General features: G+C 44.7%; 1 protein-coding gene across 4 annotated transcripts in view; it reads left to right on the forward strand.

Moving 5' to 3' along the window:
- The window catches only part of LOC144500649 (MAGUK p55 subfamily member 2-like), a 645,619-nt gene that overhangs the window by 531,243 nt on the left and 87,629 nt on the right, over nucleotides 1-26,747 (forward strand). For all 4 annotated transcript variants that reach the window (XM_078223925.1, XM_078223924.1, XM_078223928.1 and 1 more), the window contains 2 exons: nucleotides 21,230-21,382; nucleotides 26,346-26,501. In XM_078223925.1, coding sequence (XP_078080051.1) covers nucleotides 21,230-21,382; nucleotides 26,346-26,501 — 309 coding nt within the window. The remainder of the gene's footprint in view (nucleotides 1-21,229; nucleotides 21,383-26,345; nucleotides 26,502-26,747) is intronic.

Below are 26,747 nucleotides of genomic sequence, written 5' to 3' on the forward strand. Positions count from 1 at the left end.
AAGCTTTATGATCCAACTATCAATCTATTGTCTTACGTTTGGCAAAAAAAACTGAATTATTTCATAGAATCCCTACAGTGCAGAAGGAGGCCATTTGGCCCATTGAATCCACTGACTCTGAAAAAGTATCTTACCCAAGTCCCACTCTTGCCTTCCTCATTCCCATTTACCCACACATTTACCATGGCTAATCCATGTAACCTACACATCTTTGGATGGTAAGGGGCAACTTACCGTGGCCAATCCACCTAACCTACACATCGCCAATTTGGCATGGCCAATCAACCTAACCTACATATCTTTGGAGTGTGGGAGGAAACCGGAGCACCCAGAGGAAACCCATACAGACACAGGGAAAACTAACAAACTCCACACGGAGAGTCACCCGAGGTTGGAATTGAACCCGGGTCCCTGGCGCTGTGAGCAGTGCCAACCACTGTGCCACTCATTAGATAAACTGGCTGGCACTTGTTGAATCAGGATGCAACATGGATTTTTTATATTTTTTCACGTTGTTAATTCAGTGGCATCTAATGAGTTAATGAACTGGAGAAATTCTGTTTTAGAATATTCTTTACAAACTCATGCCATCTAATCATGACAATCTTGATGTTTTCCGTCTGAATGGATTCAAGACAAAATGCTTAGACCTCATATATGCTCCTAGTGAAAATCTTGTGCTGTAATCTTACACATGCTCATGCTTAAGACCATGCTTAAGAACTCAAAAACAACTGCATGCAAACAAAGCCCTTTGCTGTCCTGGCAGATAAGGGTATTAATTTTTATCCACTGTCACTGCCGAATATATTCTATTTTAGCTAGTTTGATTTCAGCAGGTTTGCCAAGTCTCAGCTTCATTGCTAATTTTATTGACTGCAAGTTTATTTTGGTGCACTTAACTCACTGAAGTAGAAGGTAGGAAAATTTACTCCTGCCCTCTCACCTCACTCCCTTGCTTTCTCTTCCACTGCTTCTGACACTCATCCATCTTGCTTCCTTTCATCATGTCTTTACCCCTTTCTCCTTCATTCTCTTCATCACCCCTTCCCCACTTATGCAGCTCTCTCTCTTTCTCTCGAACACTCCTCCCCTGCTTTCAGTCTCCCTCCCTTTGATCCTGAGAGTTTAACATGTTGTAGCAATGGTATGAAGTGAATGAGAAAATGCTGGAAAATCTCCAGATTTTCCAGCATTTTCTCTTTTGGTTTCAGATTCCAGCATCTGCAGTAATTTGCGTTTATCCAGTGCGAAGTGAATGAATGGTTCATTGGATCATAATTACTGACAGACTGGAGTGTGGGACCTTTCATTGCGGCTTTCGCTGATTCAAGTTAAATTGGCTATTCCGCCCTTCAACCACAGGTTTTGCTTTTTATAGCTGCATTTTGGCCATTCATTTCAGTCGACTGAGAAGGAGTGGTACATTTTAAATCTTCCTCTCGCTTCATCTGTTTGTTCTGAAGTGTAAAATACATTTTGCTATTTCTCAGCATCTCATTTTAACTGAACAGTTTCCCGATTGTATAAGAGTAATCTTTCAGTCCGATGACTTCAGATGCAGAGAGTTAATGATGCATGATGCCGTTAGAATGCTGCTCTCTTCTTTGGAGCTGGGGAGGATGCTAGATCTCTGATTTCCCATTTTCACTTCACATTCATAGTAACTGAAGGACATGTAAAGAACTATTGGAGCAATCGTGGTTTAAAAAGAGGATTTGCTTAAGCTTCAGGCATTTTTTTTTAAGAAAGCATCCATTCTAACCCAAAGACTAACAAATCTGCTCAGTGTTGTGGATTTGTCCATTAATAGGCATTTCAATTATTTTGGTAAAAGCACAATTGACAGAAAAACCATACCAATCTAGTGTTAGTGTCTTCTAAGATGCATGTGACAGTATAAACTGGATCCCACTTAAAGCTGCACAGTGGTTAGCACTGCTGCCTTACAGCACCAGGGACCCAATTTCGATTCGGGGCTTGGGTCACTATTTGTGCGGAGTCTGCACGTTCTCCCTGTGTCTGCTTCGGTTTCCTCCGGGTGCTCTGGTTTCCTCACACAGTCCGCTGGTTCGGTGCATTGGGCCAAGCTAAATTCTCCCTCAGTGTACCCGAACAGGCGCTGGCGTGTGGCAACTAAGGGATTTTCACGGTAACTTCCTTGCAGTGTTAATGTAAGCAGACTTGTGACACTTAATAAATAAACTTCAATTTACCTTAGTGTGCTGGGATTGAACCATGGGGAAGGTGGGAATTTAGTGAACATCACTGCGGTGCCAGTCATCTGAGCTTTATCATTGTGTAGATTTAACAACAATATAGGTATGGTCGCAACTTGTAACCTCCTTTTCTGCCATCCACACATGCTGACATAAACCTCCTTGGATGCCAGAACTCTTTGCCACTTCATTGACTTTAAGTAGTGTCATGACAACAGATCATAGCTCCAAATCACTTATGAAACTTTTAAGAAAGACATGTGTTTTTAAAAAGGACATGCAAGCACAACTGGCTGGGGATGTAAAGTAACCACTTGCTGGAAAGTTTGTGTGACTTACACTTGACCAACAAGTCCAGAGAGAACGAATGTCGCACTTTTTCAGACAGAGACACATAAAAGGAAGAAATTAGATGCAAAAACCGTAATTCTCTGTGGTTGCAGAGATAGTGGAAGCTGATTACCAATTCAGTAGAAGCCATCTCCTGTGAGTTATATCTCTGATTATGGACATGATGTGAGTGCAAGGAAAGCAGCTTTTGGACTACAGACAGGTTTGTGCTTTCCTCTTCCAAGAATACAGAAGAAAAATAGTTAAAACCAACTGCAGCTCTGTGTGGTAGTCTGATGTTCTAGTTCTACTGTGCTAGTGTGTGCTGTGAAGGTATCCAGATTTGAAACGTTGGCTCTATTCTCTCTCCACAGATGTTGTTAGACCTGCTGAGATTTTGCAGCATTTTCTGGTTTTGTTTCAGGTTTCCGGCATCCACAGTATTTTCCCTTTCTCTTAGCCAGCCAATATTTGTTTTATTTATTAGTCACAAGTGGGCTTACATTCACATAGTAATGAAGTTACAGTGAAAATCCCCTCGTCGCCACACTCCGGCACCTGTTCGGGTACACTGAGGGGGAGAATTCATCATGGCCAATGCACATCTTTGGACTGTGGGAGGAAACCGGACCATCCGGAGGAAACCCACGCAGACACGGGGAGAATGTGCAAACTCCACACAGACAGTGACCCAAGCCAGAGATCGAACCCGGGTCCCTGGCGCTGTGAGGCAGCAGTGCTAACCACTGTGCCACCGTGCCGTTCTCTCCCTTCTTCCCTTTTCTTTCTTTATCTCCCACTCCCTCAGTCCGCTCCAAGTGCAAGTTTTTCTTTCCATCAACGAGTAACAGGCTAATGAGCAGAAATGGAACTCCAGTATATGATATGCTTCTCTGTCTCGGCACTGAAATCCCATGGCTCTGAGAATGCCTCACTCAGGCAGGACCTGGGGATTGAACCTGTGATCATCTCAGTTTCTGTAACTGAGTATCACACTGGGAGTTGCATTCACTCGCAGAGCAATTGTGAGAAAGTACAATTATAATGACATTTCAAAAGTTTGACATGTGAAATTCAAAGGTTCTTTCTGTATTAATGTATTCACAACTGGAAGCGATTGCTGCTGTTTAGCCTTCAAAATAACCATATTCAGAAAGATATATATATATGGGTGGCACAGTGGTTAGCACTGTTGCCTCACAGTGCCAGGGACTTGGGTTCGATTCCCGGCTTGGATCACTGTCTGTGTGGAGTTTGCACATTCTCCCTGTGTCTGCATGAGTTTCCTCCGAGTGCTCAGGTTTCCTCCCACAGTCCAAAGATGTGCGGGTTAGGTGGATTGGCCATGCTGAATTGCCCCGTAGTGTCAGGGGGATTAGCTAGGATAAATGCATGAGGTTATGGGGTAGGGCCTGGGTGGGTTGTGGTTGGTGCAGACTCAATGGGCCGACTGGCCTCCTTCTGCACTGCAGGAATTCTATGATTCGATGATATCCATCCTGCAGTTTCCTGGCATAGCTTCAAGCTTACAGTTTTTCAGAACTTGTCATTTGCAAGGCTGTCAACAAGGGGATGCCAGACATGATATTCATGAGCAGAATAATGTTATGGATTGTAAATCAATTGAAATAAATGGAACCTTTATGGTTTTAATGGAGAAATGTATCAAAATAGTCATCTTTTTAAAGCAGAACGAGTGAAAGCGCCTGCTAATGAGCAAAATGTGACACATTTTATGATCATGTTTCAGGAATTTTGATTTTCTTCCTTCACGAGCCAGGTTTAGGAATGAGCTACGCTTTGAATCATTAAACTTACCGACTTAAAAAGCTATCAGCTGTTCCAACGGCTGCGTGTGGGGATTTGATGTATTAATGAGCGCATGACAACTGGAGATATTATGCACTTGGTTATCTTTGACTCTGATGGCTTCATGCAACAATGCCACAATGCAAACTCTCATGGTGGAAACAACCCTTTTCACATTCGGCCAGACTAATCTGCCTGCGAAGAATATAGTCTTGCCGGTAGAGATAGTCAATTTAATTGAGAATCTTACCCCCGAAAGTGGAGGAATTAAATTTGTAAAAAGTTTAAATTTATTTATTAGTCTCACAAGTAGGCTTCCATTAACACCACAATGAAGTTACTGTGAAAATCCCCTAGTCGCCAGGCTCCGGCGCCTGTTCGGGTACACTGAGGGAGAATTTAGCATGACCAATGCACCTAACCTGCACATCTTTGGACTGTGGGAGGAAACCGGAGCACCCGGAGGAAACCGGAGCACCTGGAAGAAACCCACGCAGACACAGGGAGAATGTGCAAACTCCACACAGGCAGTGTAGCTCCCCCCCATCATTCATCCACCTCCCTCATTGCTGGAAATAGGTAGAAGCACATTAAGATTAACAGGCAGAATTAACCTTCAAACTGAACACTAACACAAATATTGTAGTGCATCATTCAGTAACTGGTTGTTGGAGATTAACAGTTATCCAATCAACTGAACATTCAAGTTGCATCAGACTGAAACTCTCAGAGTGACACAGTGGCACGGTGGTTAGTACTGCTGCCTCACAGCGCCAGGGACCTCAGGTTCAATTCCAGCCTTGGATGACTGTCTGTGTGGAGCTTGCACATTCTCCCCATGTCTGCATGGGCTTCCTCCAGGTGCTCCGGTTTCCTTCCACAGTCCAAAGACGGGCAGGTTCATTGGCCATGTTAGATTGCCCCTTAGTGTCGGGGGATTGACAGTGTTAATTCGTGGGGTTACGGAGATCGGGCCTGAGTGAGACTGTTGTCGGTGCAGACATGGGGAGAATGTGCAATGGGCCGAATGGCCTCCTTCTGCGATGTAGTGATTCTATGCAAAGCAATGCAACAATGATAAGCCCAGTTTTCAACAGGGAGAGTTCCAGTCCTGTATCTGGAGTTGTAAGTTTAGATGTTGCAGACTAGTTTTTATGATTAGAAAATGCACAGCAAGAATGGGAATATTAAGACAAGTCAGACAATCCATGAAAGAGTCAAGGTGCACGGTTTATTATTCTTCTAATTTTCCCAAGCAGAGCAGTGTGAAGTAAGAGGAAGATCAATTGCAGTTATTATTCTGCACATTCAGTGGCTGCATGTAAAATTATTGCTGTTTTCCAATTCCCCTTGAAAAGGTGATGGGGACTCACTTTTTTGAACCGCTGCAGAGTATGTGGTGTAGGTACACCCACAGTGCTGTTAGAAAGGGAGTTTCAGGATTTTGATCCAGTGACAGTGAAGGAATAGCAATATAGTTCCAAGTCAGGGTAGTCTGTGGCTTGGAGGGGAACTTGCAGCTGGTGTTCTCATGGATCTGCTACCCTTGTCCTTCTAGGGGGTAGAGCTCGCAGGTTTGGAAGGTGCCTTTGAAGAAGCCTTGTAGATAATGCACACTATTGCCTCTGTGCATTGATGGTGGAAAGAGTATGGGGCCCCTTTCAAGGGGTTGCTTTGGCCAGGACAGTGTCAAGCTTCTAGAGTGTTGTTGGAGTTGCTCTCATCCAGGCAAGTGGTGAGTATTCCATCACCTTCCTACTGCTGCCTTGTAGATGGTGGGCAGGCTTTGGATAGTCTGGGGGGGTGGAATTACTCATGACATGATTCCTAGCCTGTGACTTGTTTTTATTGACACAGTAATTATATGACCAGTCCAGTTCAATTTCTAGTCAGTGCTAATGCCTAGGATGTTGATTGTTGGGGATTCAGCAATGGTCATGCCATTGAATGTCAAAGGGAGGTGGTTAGATTCTGTCTTGTTGAAGATGGTCATTGCCTGGCACTTGGGTGGCATGAATGTTACTTGCCGCTTCTTAGCCCAAGCCTGAATATTGTTCTGGTCTTCCTGTAGCAGGGGAGACTGCTACAGTAGTCTCAGTAGCTGAGGAGCTGCAAATGGTTCTGAACATTGTACAATCATCAGGAAACGTCTCCACTTCTGATATTATGATGGTTGGACCTCGGACACAATATCCTGAGGGATTCCTGCAGTGATGTCCTCGGGCAGAGTGATTGACCTCCCGCAACCACAATCATCTACCCTTTTACTAAGTCAAACTCCAACCAATGGAGACTATTCCCCTAATTCCCATTGACTCCAGTTTTGCTGGGGTTTCTTGATGCCACACTCAGTCAAATGTTGTCTTGATGCCATAGTCACTCTCACCTCACCTGTTGAGTACAGCATTTTTGTCCATGTTTGGACAAAGATTGCAATGAGGTCAGGAGCTGAGTGGACATGGTGGAAACTGAACTGAGCATCTGTGAGCAAGTTATTACTGCGTTTAATACTACTTGATAGCATCACTTTGCTAATAATCGAGAGTAGATTGATGGGCGATATTTGACCAGGTCGGATTTGTCCTACCTTTTGTGGACATGACATACCCAAGCAAGTTTTCAGATTGTCGGTGGATGGCAGTGTTGTAGCTGTACTGGAACAGCTTGACTAAGGGTGTGGCTAGCTCTGGACCACAAGTCTTTAGCATCGCTGCTGAAGTGTTGACGGGAACCGGAACCTTTGCATTGTCCAGTGCCTTCAGCCATTTCTTGACATCACATTGAGTAAACCTAATTGGCTGTGAAGCAGTGGATCTTCGGAGGAGGCCGGGATGGACCATTCACTTGGCAATTTTTCTCCAGCATTTAGTAGAAAATGTGGAAATTCCTCTTCATTGACTTTCTCCAGCCTAAAATAGTGAAATTTTATCTGTGAGTCCTCAGTAAAAAGTAACACATAAGTTCCTGCAGCAACTTAGGACTTCCAGTTTTTAAAATATTTATTTTAATATTTAAAGAATATTTTTAAATATTTTAATAACTCACAACCACCTTCTCAAAGGGAATTAGGGAATGAATGAATGCCAGCCTAGCCAGTGGATTCCACATCTCTTGAATGAACTTTAAAAAATGTTCCAGACTGATGAGTTGACAGATATTCTTCATGTCAACAAGAGGTCACTATCAAGATATGTCTTTTCAAATACATCAGGATCAGTGAGAAGGCCTGTCATTAATTATTGCCTCACATGGCAATGAAATTAATGCCCAGTTGTCTACATAAATGGGGATGAAGTGGAAATGGTCAAGAGTTTCAAATTTCTAGGTGTCCAGATCACCAACAACCTGGTCTCTCCATGGCGATGCTATAGTTCAGAAAGCCCACCAACGCCTCTACTTTCTCAGGATGCTAAGGAAATTCAGCATGTCCGCGAAGACTCGCACAAATCTTTACAGATGCATCATAGAAAGCATCCTTTCTGGATATATTACAGCTTGGTATGGCTCCTGCTCCGACCAAGACTGCAAGAAACTACAAAGGATTGTGAACATAACCCAGTCTGTCACGCAAATCAGCCTCCCATCAGTTGACTCCGTCTACACTTCTTGCTGCCTCGGAAAAGCAGCCAGCGTAATCAAGGACCGCACGCACCCCAGACATTCTCTCTTCCACTTTCTTCCGTCGGGAAAAAAGACAGAAAAGTCTAAGATCACGTACCAACCCACTCAAGAACAGCTTCTTCCCTGCGGCCATCAGACATTTGAATGGACCTAACCTTATATTAAGCTGATCTTTCTCTACACCCTAGCTATGACTGTGACTTTACATTCTGCACCTCTCTTTTCCTTCTCTATGTACAGTATGCTTTGTCTGTAAAACGCGCAAGAAACAATACTTTCACTATATAATTTGTATCGTGAAAATGTTGCTTCATTTCATTTTTAGAATTTTATTCGATTATGTTTCTCTGCGATTTTCTCATCCTAATCTCTTCTGACCACCCACGTATGATAATGACTGGAAATAGCTGTTCACATAACGCAAAGTATAATTGTCATTATTATCTTGGTATTCACTGCCCTGTGCACAATTGGGATATGACCTTCATTAGATTAGTATGCTTAGCCGGGAAGGTTGGCCAAGCAGGAGCTGATGCATCTATTCATTCTGGATAGATTGCCTTGCATTTAAGGATATAGTTGATCCAATTTGACAAGTGCTAATTTATGTTGCACCATTGGAACATTATGTTGCCAGTCAGAAAACTGTAGCTTCCCTGCACTCTCACCTACTTCTTTCAACTTTGGGCATTGAGTGACTAGGGATCAGATAAATTACACAAGAGGCTGTCCTTTCACGAGTAAAGGCAGAATTATACCGGGCAATGCATCTGCTTCCGTCACAGAGGAAAATTATATCAATCCCTAGGTTACCATCCTGAATGGCTCTGATATTTTCACTTTCAAATCTTCTCTTAGTGGAATTCTGGTTTATAATTTAAAGTAACTTTGTTATCGGGGGCATATTAGAATATTCTTCTCACAGTTTTGTTTAAAATTAGAGTAAATATAAATTAAAATGTTCCATTCCATCTTTACAGTGGCACAGTGGTTAGCACTGCTGCCTCACAGTGCCAGAGACCTGGGTTCGATTCCCGGCTTGGGTCACTGTCTGTGTGGAGTCTGCACATTCTCCCTGTATCAGCGTGGTTTTCCTCCGGGTGCTCTGGTTTCCTCCCACAGTCCGACAGATGTGCTGGTTAGGTGAATTGGCCAGGCTAAATTCTCCCTCAGTGTACCTGAATAGGCGCCAGAATGTGGCAACGAGGGGATTTTCACAGTAACTCCATTGCAGTATTAATGTAAGCCTACTTGTGACTAATAAATAAAACTTTAAACTTTAACTTTTTCCTTGTGCTCAGCAAGTTTATCAAGTGAGCAGTTGAGGCCTACAGACCTGGATGAAGCCTGGTTCCCTCCCCAGTCTGTACTGAGTTGGTTGACCTTGGACACAGGAGTCCAGTCAGCTTCTGTATCCCTGCGTTAGACATGACTAAAGTCAGCCAGGCATCATGGCCCTGATAAGTAACTCATATTTTCAGCTAATGTCAGCTAATTGATGGCCAGGAAGAGAAATCGGGTGTTTGATAATTTAGTGACCAGCAAATGAATCACATGGACATAATAAGCTAATGGGAAGTGGTGGAGAAGCTGGAGTGAGATGAGGATTCATGATTAGGAAGGGAGTCCAGAGGAAGATTTGTAGTGATAGTGAAGAGAAAGTGGCGGGTGGGGGGAGGAGGAGGGGGGGATGTATCAGAGGCAGTTGTCTGGATGGCCACTGACCCCTTTTCACTTGTAGTTAGAGGTGAAGGTGAAGGACAGTCAGAATCTTTTTCCCAGAGTTGAAATGTCTAATATTAATGGGCATGCTTTTTTTAATGACTTTTTTTATATCATAGTGGGTCATCTTTGCGCTCTCATGCTAGAATAGCATGCCTGCACTGGAGGTAGCTTTCAAACATAGAAGAGGCTGGCACCACTCCCACTGCCACCCTAACAATGTCCCTGCCACTGACACCCTGACACTGACAGTGTCACAGTCACATCCTGGCAGTGATGGCATTGACACTACACTGCAAGGGTGTCACTGTAACACTATCAGTGCCAGGGTACAGAGGGCATTTCCAAGGTGGCAGTGCCTGAAGGAGCCTGAGGTGGGCCTGAGGTGGGGCGGAGCCTTTGGTGACTCCATATCAGAGTGTCTCTCTTGTAGGGTGGAGGGTTTGAGTTGGCCGATTAGCTCAGTTGGTTAGAGCATGGTGCTCATAACCCTAAGGTCGTGAATTCGATCCCCATACTGGCCAAACACAGTTATGTGTGCACCCAGATGTAGATGCACCCACAGTGTTGTCAGGAAAAGTAATTGAAATTAATATTTGCGTTGGTTTCCTCCGGGTGCTCCGGTTTCCTCCCACAGTCCAAAGATGTGCGGGTTAGGTTGGTTGACCATGCTAAAATTGCCCCTTAGTGTCCTGAGATGCATAGGTTAGAGGGATTAGCGGGTAGAATATGTAGAGATATTGGGGTAGGGCCTGGGTGGGATTGTGGTCAGTGCAGACTTGATGGGCCGAATGGCCTCTTTCTGTACTATAGAGCTCGATGATTCTAAGGGTGGGGTGGAGGCCTCAGATTGGGGGGTGAGGCCTGTGACTGGGGGTGTGGGGAGTTCGTTGGGTCACCCTCATGCCTGCATGGTGTAGTGGGGGGGTGATGACCCGTACACTTAGTCGGGGGAGGTTGTCCCTTTCTGATGAAGGTTTGGGGGACCCTTGGTCTGCGGGGCCGCCATTTCCGAGAGACGCGGAGGTGGGTTGTCTCTTAACTCTGAGATTGGGGTGCCCTTTAAAGATGGCACCCGGATCTGTGTGAAGCTGGGCTCGCCAGCCTGTTTCCCATTGGGGATTTATTTCCCAACAAAAGGTGGTTGAATCCCACCTGAAAACTGCTACCAGTGGGAAACACTCTAAGGTCAACACTTAGCTTTTTCTCCGGAGAATTGCAGCCCATACAATTGAGGTAATGCTTAAAGAGTGAATTAGCCAGGCAAAGGAATACGAATGTTTTTATACTAGGTGGAATCAGTAGTCCAGTAAAGATTTGTTGGTTATTGTTGTTATTATGCACCATATTTACCAATCTGGGAGGACAGAATTGCTCTAAATATATCAAGTAGCATGATTTAAATCTCATCATTCTTAAATCATAGAATCCTTCAGTGATGAAGGAGGCCATTCGACCCATCAAGCCTGCACCAATCACAGTCCCACCCAGGCTCTATCCCCATAATCCCATACTTTTACCCTAGCTAGTCACCCTGCCCTTAAGGGGTAATTTAGCATGGCCAATCCTCCTAACCCGCACATCTTTGGACTGTGGAAGGAAACCACAGCGCCCAGAGGAAACCCACGCAGACACGGGGAGAATATGCAAACTCCACGCTGACAGAGACCCAAGCCGGGAATCCCTGGGCACTGTGAGGCAGCAGTGCTGACCACTGTGCCACCATGCTGCCCCACTGTGCCACCATGCCCTTCCTCACTGTGCCATCATGCTGTCCCCCCCCCCCCCCTATATTTAGCCTCTTACTAAACAAGATAACCTATGGAATCTTTCCTCTCAATGACTTGAAAAATCAAGTAATGTTTTTAAGATTGTAGAAATAATAAACCTTCGTTGTCTACAATTAAAGTTAGTGTTAAACACTGGGTGGCTCGGATAGTAAAGCAAGAGATGGGATTAAAATTCTTCTGATAAATATTTCATTAGTCACACTATCTGAAATAACCAGCGACAAGAGTTTTATTGACTATTGTGTTTACAACCTTGGTATATAACTCACATACTCTGGTAATGCTTGGATCACTTTAATTAAACGTTATCTTGCTTCGAGCAAATGCTGTTCTTAACTCTTCAGCTTTGGTTTGCTGAGGACAGAATTCTCCCATCCCCGCTCGGGGTGGATTTGGTAGCGGGAGGGAGCGGAGAATCTAGTGGGAAGCAAAAAGTCGGAAACTTGCTGATGGAAAATTGCGTAATGATTCTCCCAATGGTAGGTTAATGGGGACTTTCACAGTAATTTCATTGCAGTATTAATGTAAGCTTACTCATGACACAAATAAATAAGCTTAAACGTAATGGTGGGTCAGTCTTGCTGCTGGCTGGTGGCATGAATGACATTTGCATTCATTCGAATCTGATGAACGCTCATTAAAACAGCGGGCCGCTGGCATCACGTCAGACATCCCTACAATCTTGCGTCACAGCATTTTATGTCAGTTGAAAACTCAATTGCTAAAGAGTTGCATACACAAGGTGGTACTCAGTTCACTAGAGACTATGGGGTGAGTGCAACACTGCCATAGTGCTGCACTGATCCTAATGCTCTGTTCATTACTCTGCCGGGGCAGACTGGTTCTCCATCTCTGTCCATGCTGGTCTTCATTGTCACCACCATGCTGCTGGATCCATGTACCCTCCTGCGCCACTGTCCTAGATCAGTACAAAACCTGTGGTTGTGGAGTACAGGGCTCTCCTTCCCTCACACCAGTGTCTAGCTGGACAGCAGTGTGCTGCGGATCTCATGCAATCGTCGCAGCAATGGCCCAAATTTGACCAGGGGTGGAGTGCGATGCGAGGGGGGGAGGGGGGCAGGGGGAAATGAGGTGGCCTGATGGGACAAGGAGAGGCATGTCGAAGGAGAAGTGTGCTAAGAGGTGGACAAAGAAGACGGACAATGGCAGACAGAGGGTCAAGGAGCTGGATGAAGGAGATGAACAATGGGATGTGGAGGGAAGCTGGACCCCAACAAGGCTGCATGAAAAGCTTGCAAACAAGGGAGTCAAAGAGATAACACAACGTTTACTGGAAGGGGACGGATGAAGACTCCAGGGAGGGTGGGTTGAGCTCCAAGTCGGGCATGGGCACCTAGCAGGTGTTGGGTTCAGGGGGTGGGTGGTTGAATCGAGGAACAGATTTTCTCTTGAGGCTGCGGGCCTTTGCTCTCTGGGTTGCTGACATCCTGCATGGTCAAGTGAAGACAGGTGGGCTGGAGAGAGTGTGCTGGGCTGGAGAGAGTGTGCTGGGCTGGTATTTAAATATGGCGCTATGACCTTCGAACCTGCAGCTGATGGCAGACAGATGGATCAGCAGTCGGCTTGCCAATCAATTTGGAGGGCAATGCCCTTGTGCATAATGAATGGGATTCCAAGTGCAGAATCTGGCGCTGGATGCCGCCATTCTGGCCAACGAGAAAGGTGCCGCCGGAGCCACCCACCAACACACCTCGTCTCAAAATGGGAGGATTCCGCCTTTAGCCTTGGAGACATGAAACGCTCACTTCTCCATTTTGAGGGAGTGTGACCATTATCATTTCGAATGAGAGCATAAGCATAAAATTCTTAAGGTTCATCCTGTATTTCTCCACCCGAAGTCTCTCCTGGCTTTTTTTTAGTATATCTGCTTACAAAATGTTCTTGTTGGATCTTTAAGCAGTTCGACACCTCTGTAAAGTAAAACTCTCCACGTTTATTTTGGTAAAGTTTCTCATCGCCTCGGAAATTGCTTTTCTGATGCTCTGGAGTCAAAAGCAACACTTTGAAGATCAGGACATTGTACTCTGAGGCGGTTAGTAGAGGGGAAATCAATTGTTATTGACCTTGTCTCTAAGCGCTTTGCTGAGTTGTTCTCAGATTTGGATGCCCAGTTGCTGTGTTATAGCTTTGAAGCTCCCACTTATTATTTTTTAATAGGTGTTAGTTCTCAGCCTCGGCCCGGTGGTCCCCTCTAATCTTGGAGGGAAAAGACCCTCAGTTCAAGCACCGCTGTGGGATCTGAGCACATAGTCCAGCTGTTAGAAATACACTATATTTGATAGTCAGCCTGAAATGGGGTAAACAATAGGTTATTGCTGTGAGATTTGTTTTACAGAAATTGCTTAACGTCTCATCTCTCTGTGGAAAAAAGACCTCTTATCCTGCTTGCAGCTGCTCCTACCCAGCTGCCCGCTGTGGTGGACTGTCAAACTCCTCTGTCTTGTGGGAGGCACAGTGGTCAACACTGTTGCCTGACAGCGCCAGGGACCCTGGTTCAATTCCACCCTTGGGTGACTGTCTGTAGGAGTTTGCACGTTCTCTCTGTGTCTGCGTGCATTTCTTCCGGGTGCTCCGGTTGCCTCCCACAGTCCAAAGGTGTGCAGGTCAGGTGGATTTGCCTTGCTAAATTGCTCCCCAGTGTCCCAAGATGTGTCGGTTAGATGGATTAGCCATGGGGAATGTGTGTGGGATTACAGGGATAGGGAAGGGGAGAGGGCATGGGTAAGATACTCTACCAGAGAGTTGGTGCAGATTCGATGGGCAGAGTAGGGATTCTATGATTCATTGAAGATTCTTGTGCCGTCCTCACAGTAACTCATGGAGGTCGGTTAGCTCAGTTGGCTGGACAGCTGGTTACTGATGCAGAGCAATGCCAACAGCATGGGTTCAATTCCATGCCAGCTGAGGTTATTCATGAAGCTCTGCCTTCTCAAACTTGCCCCTCACCTGAGGTGTGGTGGCCCTCTGGTTAAATCACCACCAGTCAGTTCTCCCCCTCAAAGGGGAGAGAAGCCTTTTACTGTAACTTATCTCCAACCGCGTCTGTGACAAGTGGAGGGAAGCTCCTAAGGTAAGAACTAAGGCGATGAGGCACTAAACTGCAGAGAGAGAAATTAAGAGAAAGAACTGTTTGTTGTACGTCAGACATGCTGTCTTTCCTAGTCTGGTGCTCACTAAAATTGTCATATGTTTTCCTCGATATCACTCGTAAGTTATATTTTGCCTTAAATTCTGACAATACTCAACATACCCACCTGATTGATTAGATAATTGGTGACAAAAAATTATGCTTAAAATGTCACTAATTCGAAAGATAAAGGGGGAGATTATCCAGCCTTCCAGCCGCATGTTTCCCGCTGTTTGCTAGCGGGCGGGATTCTCTGGTCCCGCCGCTGTTAATGGCAATTCCCATTGAGGTCACCCCATACTGGCGGGAAACCTACAGGTGGGGGTGCGCTGCCGGCGGGACCAGAGAATCCCGCCGGCGTGAACAGCCAGAGAATTCGAGCCAAAATTCCCAGCACAGGCTTGCACTTTATTGCAATGCTGAGCGAGGTGGATGAGATATTCAGCCAACGCTCCAGCTGTCACTGTTGATGGATGGTAAAGATCCTGGCCTAGAAATCAGGCCTATCACTGATTCAGGAAGCACATAACATTCAAGCTCCCTGCTATTTATAATCATCTAAGCAGGCAAGCAGCTCCAACCACACTGCACATTGGCTGCACGCTTTATTGGGGGAGCTGGATATCAAGCAGCTATGGAGCCTCATGAAGGTCGTGGTGGCCCTCAACTTTTAAGTCATTTGTGCAGAACCTTCAGAGGGATCAGTCCAAATGTGGAAACCCTTGACAGTCAGGTTCCAACTTGCGATGCCTCAAACTATCTCGGCTAACTCTTGTCAAAAGCAAGTTCACCGCCTTTTGAAAGCCTTTGTGCTGAAACCGGAGTGTAATTTTTACAGTATGGAGTTTTGAGCCGAATGTGCAAACTGGCAAGGTCGGTTACTCCAGAATGTTTCTTGAGGATCTCTGAAGTGTGGGAGGAATTTGCCACCTGGAAAGTCACCATCTTTTTAATTTACCCTCAGCTGCTCACCTACATTCAGAGATTGGGAGAAATTGAAGAGTTTTCACCATAGAACAAATCATATATAATTTACAGAAGGAATATGAGGCTGAATAACCTTTCTCGTTCTGCGGTTCATATTCAGAATTGAATTAATGCTCTTCTAAGCACAGTTGCCTGGAATTTTAAAATGGAATTGTTCGTTTTATTGCTTGGACTCCCTGCAGTACTGACTGACGGAGTCTGATATTTTCCACAATCATTAAATTAATGACCTCGGTGACCTGGAAGTGAAAACTAATTCATGTTTAGCATTTTGCTTCAGAAGACAATTTTAATTTCAGAAGGCGGTTAATTATTAGACTGTCGGAACCAGCTTTCAGAATGAAACGTTGCAGACTGCCCCGAGACAGTTGCTTTTGATTTGGGAAAGATGTAAATTACATGCATACCAGTGGGAATGTGACAAGATGCTTGAAAAGTGAGTATTATATCAGTTAATTTGCAGTGTGAATCTGTGGTAAACTAAAGCAGCGCAACCTGAAATATCAGCAGCGTATTTTTAGCCTGAAGACGGGAGATTTGAAAATCCAAGGGATTTTGCTATATGTTGGATATTATTGGAGATGCTACTGTTTAAAGGCACCTGCACATCTCACAGGGCATGTCAGAAGCAAGTAGCTGCTTAAGTTTGATGAGATAGTCACTCTGTATGGATAGAGCTACAGCACCATTCTAGATATGCGCCACAAATCAGAATAAACTAGTTTGTTGATCAGTGCCCTCCAGTCCTGTAAGAGGGTTGTAATGCCCCACCCCACCCCACTCCCCAGGCCGGTAAAGTAATCAGGAATCTGCTTTGCATGAATTTAAATACATAGAGGGTGCAGGAGAGGTTTGCCAGGATGCTGCCTGGATTTGAGGGTATCAGCTATAAAGAGAGGCTGGGCAAACTAATGTTGTTTTCTCTGGAGCAGCACTTGAGAGAAAGTCTACAAAATTATGAGAGGCATAGATAGGGTTGACAGTCAGAATCTTTTTGCCAGAGTTGAAATGTCATATACTGGGGGGAATGCGCTTAAGGTGAGAGGGGGGGGAAAGTTTAAAGGAGATGTGAGGGACAAGTTTTTTACACAGAGAGTGATAGGTGTCTGGAACGCACTGCCAGGGGTGGTGGTGCAGGCAGATACGATTGGGGCATTTAAGGAGCTTTTACATAAGCACATGAATGTGCAAGGAATAGAGGGATATGGAGCAAGGGCAGGCAGAAGGGATTAGTTTAATTTGGTGTCACGTTCGGCACAACATTGTGGGCTGAAGGTTTTGTTCCTGTGCTGTACTGTTCTATGTTCTATAAATGGCTTTACACCATAGTGTCCAGCCACATTGAATCCTTACCCCCGGCGGTGTGACGTCACACCAGCGCGGATCACGACTGGCTTCCAAAAATGTAAATCAGTCATGGTGACCAATCTGGGGCACGGAAGTGAGTTTATCCTTTGAGTGGTCAGGGGGCATGACCTGGCAGCCTGGCACTGCCAGCCTGGCACTGCCAACCTGGCCCAGGGACAGACCATCTGTGGATCGTCAACTGGGGGGAGTGGGGGGGTGCCCAATAGTGGGCAGGGATGTTGTGCATGCATTGGGGTGGTGGAGAACTGTGAAAGGGAGTGGGTGCGCAGTCTGTGAACGAGGTCTTTGAATGGTGAAGGGGGTTGCCCTTCTGCGTCTGAGGGTTGGCGGTGTTCCCCGTGCCCGCCAGGGAGCCCAATGTGCATGGGGTTGGGGGTCATGATGTCCGTGGGATTGGGGGGGGGGGGGGTCCTTTAATTTAACTTTGAGATTGGGGGCCCCCTTTTAAAAAATACACCCCAATCACAGAACCCTGGTTTTGCTGCTGTATTTAGGCCCCGCCCCTCCAGCTGGCTGTGTGATCCTCGGCAGCATTCTAGCACAGAATCAGGCGAGAAAGGGCCTGATTGAAGCCGGCGAGTTTCACACAGCTCTTCCCCCCCCCCCCCCACCCTGATCCAGCAGCCTGTGCAATTTTGGGAAAGTTCTGGATACCTGTGCCGGTATTTTCCCGCCTCGCCCGCCCCAGAATCGGGGTGGGCGGGCTCACAGAACGGCATTCTCCGTTGGCCTCGGGCGGGATCTTACGAGCCTCGGGCAGGCGAAGCGGTAAAATACCGTCCATGGAGTCCGAGGGGAGGTGACCGATCTTCCAAACCTCACAAGGACACAGTCGGGGAGAGTCATGGAACTTCAAGGCTGATTAAACCCGTGAAGCCAGAGACTTGCAGGGAGAATGGATAGTATGTAAAAATAAACATAAAATATATTTGGGAAAAGGGTGTTCAGGGCTGAAAGAGTGAATCTGCGGGACTGGAGAAACAGTACCGCCCATTTGATGATATAAGAGAGTCAAGCAGGAGAAAGATCATGATTCAGGCTGAGTATTACCTGTAGCCTTTGCACAACCTTAAATAGTTATGTTCATACAATAAACCAGTTATTGTTCGGACATATCTATGTCTCTGCAACTGTTTGTTAGCCAGTCACAATCAGCATGCTTTTAATCATTTCTTATAAATTATTGTTCTCTCCACTTTGAATCATTTACGACTGAACTGAAATGAATTGGATAAAGCGCTTCCACTGGTATCTGCTTCCAATGATCGTACAGATATTGCCTGAAAAAGCACTCTTGGTAATACAGTGGATTAAAATTTAATAAAGCGGGTTAAGCTGTGCTGAAAGAGGAATGGAATGTTTTATGAATGCATTCAGCCTCCCAATGGTTAATGGTACAAAATCAATTCTAGGCTACCACAGTGAAATGAAGCTTTGCAAAATCCATTTATATTAACTCTGGAATCTTTGTTGGTTCTGCTGATGAGCTTTGGGCTGGAATCCCCTCTCGTTGCTGAATGGAAGAGCAGTATCCATCAACACATTAAATAGCAGATTAATCACCTGCACAACATCAGGAAGGTTACAAATAAGCACGGCCGACCTGGCGCCCCCTTTTCAACTCAACGGGGGCAATTGAAGTCAACCCAAAACCTTGCTGCAATTGTAATTTAGGAAATGATAATGTAATAAAAAGTTTTAAATTAATTTGGGGAGCCACAAAGCTCCAGGAGATTCTACTGTCAAATTAATATCACTAATAGATTACTTCCTGTTTTGAAGAAATGACAAGCACTGTATTGCAATGAGTGTGCATGTGTTGATTGCAATTTTAATGGGAAATTTCTCAGGCCATTTGAGCTCATTGAGGCATCAAGAAAAAGAAAAGACATTCATTCTTGTCCAGAGAATGATTTAAATTTCACAACAGATGTGTTTTTGTTGGAATTACCTTAATGTTGTTTATTTTTTTAGTGGTGACACCCTTTTAAGTGCAAATTTGGCCTTAAGTCCATTCACTGGGCATATGGATCGATTACTGTTATAAACTGTAATATAAATGTACTGTTGTATTTCTCCCATGTTTGCACGCTTGAATACCAAAGGCCACATTGAATATATGGTTGGGGAGGCAATGGCACAGTGGTATTATCACTGAACTAGTAATCCAGGGACCCAGGATAAAAACCCATCCAGAAAGGAAATCAACCATCTTTACCTGGTCTGGCCTACATGTGACTCCAGAGCCACAGCAATGTGGGTGACTCTTAAACATCCTCTGAAATGGTCTGGCAAGCCATTCAGTTCACAAGACCCTACAGTGCAGAAGAATGCCAATAGGCCCATCAAGTCTGCACTGATTCTCTAACAGAGCATCTCACCCAGGCCCTATCCTCGTGACACCATGTATTTACCCAGCTAATCCCTCTAACCTACATATCTTGGGACACTATAGGGCAAATTACCATGGCCAGTCAACCTAACCTGCACATCTTTGGAGTGTGGGAGGAAACTGGAACACTCGGAGTAAACTCACGCAGACACGGGGAGAACGTGCAAACTCCACACAGTGACCCAAGCCCAGAATCAAACCCAGGTCCCTGGCACTGTGAGGCAGCAATGCTAACCACTGTGCTACCATACTGCTCTTCTTCAGTTGAGTAGCAGGGTGTTGACAATGTTACATGTCACCACTGGAAGTCTCATGCTGTAGTGAAATGTCCCATTGAGGGAGGCTGGAAGTTGCTTTTTATTCATTGATGGGACATGGGCATTACTGGCTGGCCAGCATTTATTGCCCATTCCTATTTTCCCTTGTTCAGAGGGCAGTTGAGAGTCAACTATCTGTGGCTCTGGAGTCACATGTAGGCCAGACCAGGTAAGGATGGCAGATTTCCTTCCCGAAGGAATATTCTCAGTGGCCATGAAGCAATCAAAATTCAAAAAGCATGTCACTTTGCAATTGCACCCCCTCACCACTGGTGCCTCTGCAGTTATTAAACCATACTATAAATAAACTCTGCTTCAACCAACTCCCAAATTTCCCTAAGCAATAAGATAAAATCAAAGTGCATGTTATACAAAAGTAGGATGGAATATAAAACTTTAGAATAGAAACTGAATCACCTTTGTGCACTTTGATCCAATTATACTGTGTCTCCTGGCCTTTAATTGGTCTGAATGCCACATGTTCTACACTCGCTGTGTGCAACACCGCAGATGATGAGAACTAGCTGGTATTTTTGATATATCTACAGCCCAGACCATTCCTGGCTTTCAGCTGAATGATGTTGATAGAGTTGAACAATGTCTGTGGAGAAAAGGAGGAAAACAAATCTACACTTTGCAAAGCACCCACTCATAACTTTCAACGATTGCCACGTGCAATACTTCTGTTGTTGAACAAAGAACACGTGTTTGGGTTTTCACAAAGTATTTAATTCCAACACATATACATCACATTGTAAAATCACTAGATGGACACAGATCAAGAAGACCATTTAGGTCATCCAAGCTCAAGCATCCAAAAATAACCTAAACCCTGAGCTTGGGGAGGTGATAGCCTAGTGGTAATATTGTTGGACTATTAATCCAGAAATTGAACTAATGTTCTGGAGATCTGGGTTCGAATCCCACCATGGCAGATGCTGCCATTTGAATTTGAATTCAAGGAAAAATATCTGGAATTAAGAATCTACCGATGACCATGAAACCATTGTCAATTGTTAGAAAGATTCATCCGGTTCACTAATGTCTGTTAGGGAAGGAAATCTGCCACTCTTACCTGGTCTGGCCTAAATGTGACTCCAGAGCCACAGTAATGTAACTGCCCTCAGGCAACTAGGGATGGATGATAAATGCTGGCCAGCCAGTGACGCCCATGCCCCATGAATGAATAAAACAATTGTACCATTTTGGCTCCATTATTTCTTATATATCATATATATATCATTATATATACTGACCACTATTAGTATGAAGAAGAATTTCCTGATAATCCTAAAGTTAGCTTTTATTAGTTTAGAACCTGTGGCATCTTAAACCTATTGCCATGGTGTGTACAACTAATATGCATGGTCAGGCTTCTCTAAGGAAAGGATGTTTGTGGCTGCATAAAATGTTCACACTACATAAAGCTAAAATGTTGAGTTTCGGTAATGCGCTTATTTCTGATAAAGAACTTGGCAAATCAGATCCCTATCTCTGCTTTTAATAAATCGAACGTTCTCACATAGGCTCATGAGAAGCTGGAAGACACTAAGCTGGAGGCTGTGCGTGACAATAACCTGGAGCTAGTGAAGGAGATCATCGATGATATCACTCCAATTGCTAAGGAGAACGATTCCGCAGCTGAACTCAGTCGTATTCTCCAGGAACCACATTTTCAGGTAATTATCTCTCTGTTATCTTTCTTTACACTGGAACCACAATTCATTTAATTTGAGTTCAGGTTATAATCTTCGGTGATATTACATTCTAGCTTCTTCAGGTTGCAATTTTGCCAGTAACATTGGGTTAACCATAAGTGAGGAAACATTAATGGTGGCACAGTGGTTAACACTGCTGCCTCACAACGCCAGGGACCCGGGTTCAATTCCGGCCTCGGGTCACTGTCTGTGTGGAGTTTGCACTTTCTCCCCGTACCTGCGTGGGTTTCCTCCGGGTGCTCCTGTTTCCTCCCACAGTCCAAAGATGTGCGTGTTAGGTTGATTGCCCACGCTAAATTGACCCTAGTGTAGTGGGGATTAGTTGGGTAAATATGTGGCATTTACGGGAAAAGGGCCTGGATGGGATTGTGGTTGCTGCAGACTTGATGGGCCAAATGGCCTCCTTCTGCTCTGTAGGGATTTTATGATTCATTCTATTCTATGATTTGGCAGGGTTTTCAGTCCTGAGGAGACATAGGTTCAAGGTGAGGGGTAGGAGGTTTAGGGGATGTGAGAAAAAACCTTTTTACCCAGGGGGTGGTGACGGTCTGGAATATGCTGCCTCGGTCGGTGATAGAGGCAAGTTGTCTCACATCCTTTAAAAAGTATCTGGGTGAGCACTTGGCACGTCATAACGTTCAGAGCTATGGGCCAAGTGCTGGCAGATGGGATTGGGTAGGAGTTCAGCTGTTTCTAATGTGTCGGTGCAGACTCGATGGGCTGAAGGGCCTCTTCTGCACTGTATGATTCTATGGGTTCTCTGATTTTATGGCTGCGCACCCCCTGGGACTTGAAGTTACCACCTGTGGTCAACCGACCTTTAAATGGTCCATCAAATTTCCCATCCCGCCAGTGATGATTCCCATGGCAGGTGGGAATGGAAAACTTCATGATCCAAGCCAGAAACTCCAAGGTTTTTTATGAAGATAGCCTAGATGTAAGTTTTACATTTGAATTCAGCATGGGTTAGCATAAGGTGTTCACTCCAGGTATGATTCAAGTGACCCACTAGAGAGCTTTTATCAAACAAAGCTTTTTTAAGAACACAGTTAACATATAATAAGCAAAATAAGAATATCTTTTACCAGTTGCAAGTATCTAACATGATATAGTATAAACCTTAACAGCAAGCTATCTATGATGTTCCAAGTCAAACAACACCGACAAACGTACATCCCTTTCTAGGCTTGCGTGAGACTGGGTTTTGCAGCTTTTTAACACCTGATGTGAATTATTCCTTTGAATGTTGGATTAAAACTCTGAGGCTTCCCAGTCCTGGAACTTCCTGGCACCTCTAGAGAGAGAGAGAGGCAGAGACACTACCTGCCTACACCAGCTTCTAGTTAGCAACTAACAGACAGCAGAATTTTCAACTCTAGAGCGAGGGGAAAACGAGGGCCACTGCTCTCTGTCTGCAGTCCACACAGCATCAGAGAAAAATTAAACTAAAACCTTGGACTTTTCTGTGGAATAAAACTGTCCCCAGGCAGCATCTGACCTGTCAACCATGCTCCACCTAACAATTCCAAAAGGACCATAAAACCCCCGGACAGTGGATTAGTCCAGATTAAAAATAAACATGATATCCATTATATTGCACTGGCTACAGACAGTATGGCAACAAAACAAAAAAAAAGCCAGACCTGCTTGAAAAAAAACCTGCTGAGAAACATGATTAAAATGTATTTCTTAAAGGCACAGATTCGTCACACGCACCCCATTACTTTGAAATATGAGCCATGGTCAATCATCAAGATGTGAGTGGCACTGTAGGAAAACTTCCTCAGGTTGCAGCCTTATGGCGATATGAGCCCTGATTTTGCAATCAGCCCGTTTTATCAAATGTAAACGATCTGGGCATTAAAACGAATGCCAGTTGGAAAGTCAAGGCTATTTGTTTGACTTCTGTGTCCGGTGGGTCCTTTGCTGACCTTGAGGCTAAACTACGGTGATCCCCTTTTGCTACATTTTTCCAACTAACCATTCTCACATTTACCCCAATAAATGGTTTGGCCATTTCTTTATAATCACTTTAACAAATAGCGTGCTGGGTATCTGTACAAATTCAATCAACCTAAGCCCTGTTCGTGCTAATTCTGAAGACATTTACTGAAAAAGGACCTTTATTTGATTATCTAATGACACGACTGTAATGGTTCCTTTGCACAATTGCCTGCAGCGAGCAGATATACCCATACCCTCACTTGATTAAATAGTTCGTTTGATAGATTTGCTGTTGCTAAAACAGGAAAATATGAATTATATCTCATCGATTCAGATTTCATAATAAATAAAGTGCTCCATAGTTGGACTGACCTTAAACTTAAATCGTCACTCCTTAACACGGCAAGTGAATTGTTGCTGTTTAGGTCCGCTTGGAAACTGGGATCGAGACTTTTTGAAAAACTTGCGAGTCACAAGCAGCAAATCACAGCACAAGCAATAAGTGGTAAAAGATTACATGCTATCTCATCATTAATGGCCTTAGCCTTAATTATTGGTTTTTACAATGTTCAGTGAACTATGGGTTCATGCTTTATATCTCTCGATAATCACTGAGCTGAGCTTAGTGCCACAGCCCTTGACTTTCTTGCAACACTGACATAAATTTAGTTTTCTAGTGCATCGATTTTGTTTCTGCTAACTTCCTCCATGTTTTCCTGAGTTTTTAATTGGAAAGCTCTGCAGTGAGCATGGTTGCAAATCAGAATGGCTTTTATCCCCCCGGTGATTTGACAAATACAGTCGACGCCCGACACTATCACAAATCCACGAATATAGTTGTACTGTAATCCTGCATGATTAATTCACCTCCTGACTCCCCCAGAGCCTGTCCACCATCTACAAGGCACAACTTATGGGTGTAATGGAGTACTCTCCACTTGCCTGGATGGGTGCAGCTCCAACAACGCTCAAGAAGCTCAACAACATCCAGGACAAAGCAGCGTGCTTGATTGGTATCCCTTTCATGTTGAATCCCTTCACCACTGACTCACAGCAGCACTATCTACAAGATGCACTGGAGGAACTCACCAGGTTTCCTGAGACAGCACCTCCAACACCCACGATCACTACCATCGAGAAGGACAAGGGCAGCAGACATACGGGGGCGCCACCTTCTGGAGGTTCCCATATAAGTCACTCACCATTCAGACTTGGAAATGCATCAGCCGTTCCTTCATTGTCGCTGGGTTAAAATCCTGGAATTACCTCCTTAACAACACTGTGGGTGTACCTTCACCTCGGCAACTGTAACTGTTCAAGGAGTGAGCTTACCATCAGCTTCTGAAGAGCGGCTAGGGCTGGGGAAGAGATGCTGGCCTAGCCAGTGACGCCTACACCCCAAAAATGAATTTTCAAAAATATAAGCATGGTTTGCAAAATTTCACTCATCCATGATTTGAAATGTTGAACCCTTGGCTTTCCCACATTGTTCTCACTGAGAAAGCACAAAACTGCACGTGCACAAGTTTCCCGTTCGCGACACATGTTGCTAGAATTCATGGGAACAGGACCCTTGCGAATGGCGAGAGTTGATTTGTACAACTCCTACTCCAAAGGGTGGCACAGTGGTTAGCACTGCTGCCTCACAGCTCCAGGGATCTGGGTTCAATTCCCGGCTTGGGTCACTGTCTGTGTGGAGTTTGCACGTTCTCCCCGTGTCTGTGTGGGTTTCCTCCCACAGTCCAAAGATGTGCAGGTTAGGCTGATTGGCCATGCTAAATTGGCCCTTAGTGTCCCAGGATGCATTGGGTGGAGGGATTAGCGGGGTAAATATGTGGGGTTACGGGGATGGGGCCTGGATGGGATTGTTGTCGGTGCAGACTCGATGGGCCGAATGGCCTCCTTCTGCGCTGTAGGATTCTATGATTCTATAATTAATGCAATTCATTGACAAACAGCCTCTTCTCCTGGATAGTGGCTGGGGCTGGAACAGTCATCTGGCTCAGAGACAATTCCAGCACCTACCCACAGAGGAATCCATTTTGGATTCAATAGCTTCAGTTGTCCCTGGGAAGAACCTTGATGTTGTTTCTGGAAAATATCCAGGAGGTAATCAGAAACACAAACCAGGGAGTCGTGTGTTTCTGAATTTTTTATGATTTAATCATTCCCGTTTTGACAAACTGTGAGCGATGTTGCTATTGTGATTTAACACTTACAACAAAAAGGCAGCATTTGACTAAAGATCAGGCTCGCTGAGAGAAAAGCAGAGAAAAAAAAACTTAGGTTCTCTGACCTCTGAGCAATAATTTCCAAGTTACCAAGGGGCCCAATTCCGGTTACTTTTTATACCAAATGGCAATGATAAGAATGTTGGTGTTAATCCAACCCAGAGAAAACCCCAATCTCTCCGAAATGCCATGAATGATCTGAATGTTATTGATTTGTGTCTGATGTACCGCAGGGTGATAAGGAAGTCATCACAGTAGCAAATTGAGAGACTCAATTCACCCACAAAAAAACATAAATACAGGTCAAATATCCTTCATCCGTACATCCGAAAATCGAACATATCCAAAAATCGAAATGTTTTTTGAACTGGTGTGCAGCTAATTTATGTATGTCAACTTGTAGTTTAATAAAGCAATGTAATATTATATTACAGGTGTACTAAGTTTTAACAGGTAAGATGTAGGGTGGGTAGGAGTTGGCAAATGGAGAAACAATCTACTATTTGTATGTTATGGCTAGCCTCCATCAGCCGAGGCTTTAGTAATTACGTGGCCTTGGGCCTCCCATTTATATGGTAGGTCCAAAAACCAAAATATTTGAAAGCCAGAACACCAATGGTTGTTTACAAAGGATACTCGACCTGTAGTTGGTACCAATTAACAGTGTTGAATTCGTTAAGTATCATAGAATCCCTGCAGTGCAGAAGGAGGCCATTCGGCATTGAGTACATGTACCATTTTCTCTACAGTCCCTGCTGGAAGCTCACGACTCAGTTGCCTCGAAGAATTACGAAACTCCACCTCCAAGTCCAGGATCACTAATGGACTCTACGTTCAACAATCAGCCTGTACCACCCGATGCCGTCCGCATGGTGGGGATTCGCAAGGTCAAGGGTGAACATTTGGTAAGTGTAAAGATCCAACATTGTACTTGGCAGTATTGGATGATAACAACATTCTGAGATTTTCTGCCTGGAATTCTGTGCCTTTTACCAGTTTTCAGTATGCCTCACCATTTTGGAGCAAGCTGTCTTGCTTCTTTGGCACTGAAACTTCTGTAACTTATCACGCGCAGCTGAAAGCAGCCTGTGTGTGACTCTTTCCTTCCCCAGTCTTTGCTGACAGGTCTCTGTCCATCCTAGTCCAGCATT

The sequence above is a fragment of the Mustelus asterias genome, chromosome 11 (genome assembly GCF_964213995.1).
Source record: "Mustelus asterias chromosome 11, sMusAst1.hap1.1, whole genome shotgun sequence".
Lineage (NCBI taxonomy): Eukaryota > Metazoa > Chordata > Chondrichthyes > Carcharhiniformes > Triakidae > Mustelus > Mustelus asterias.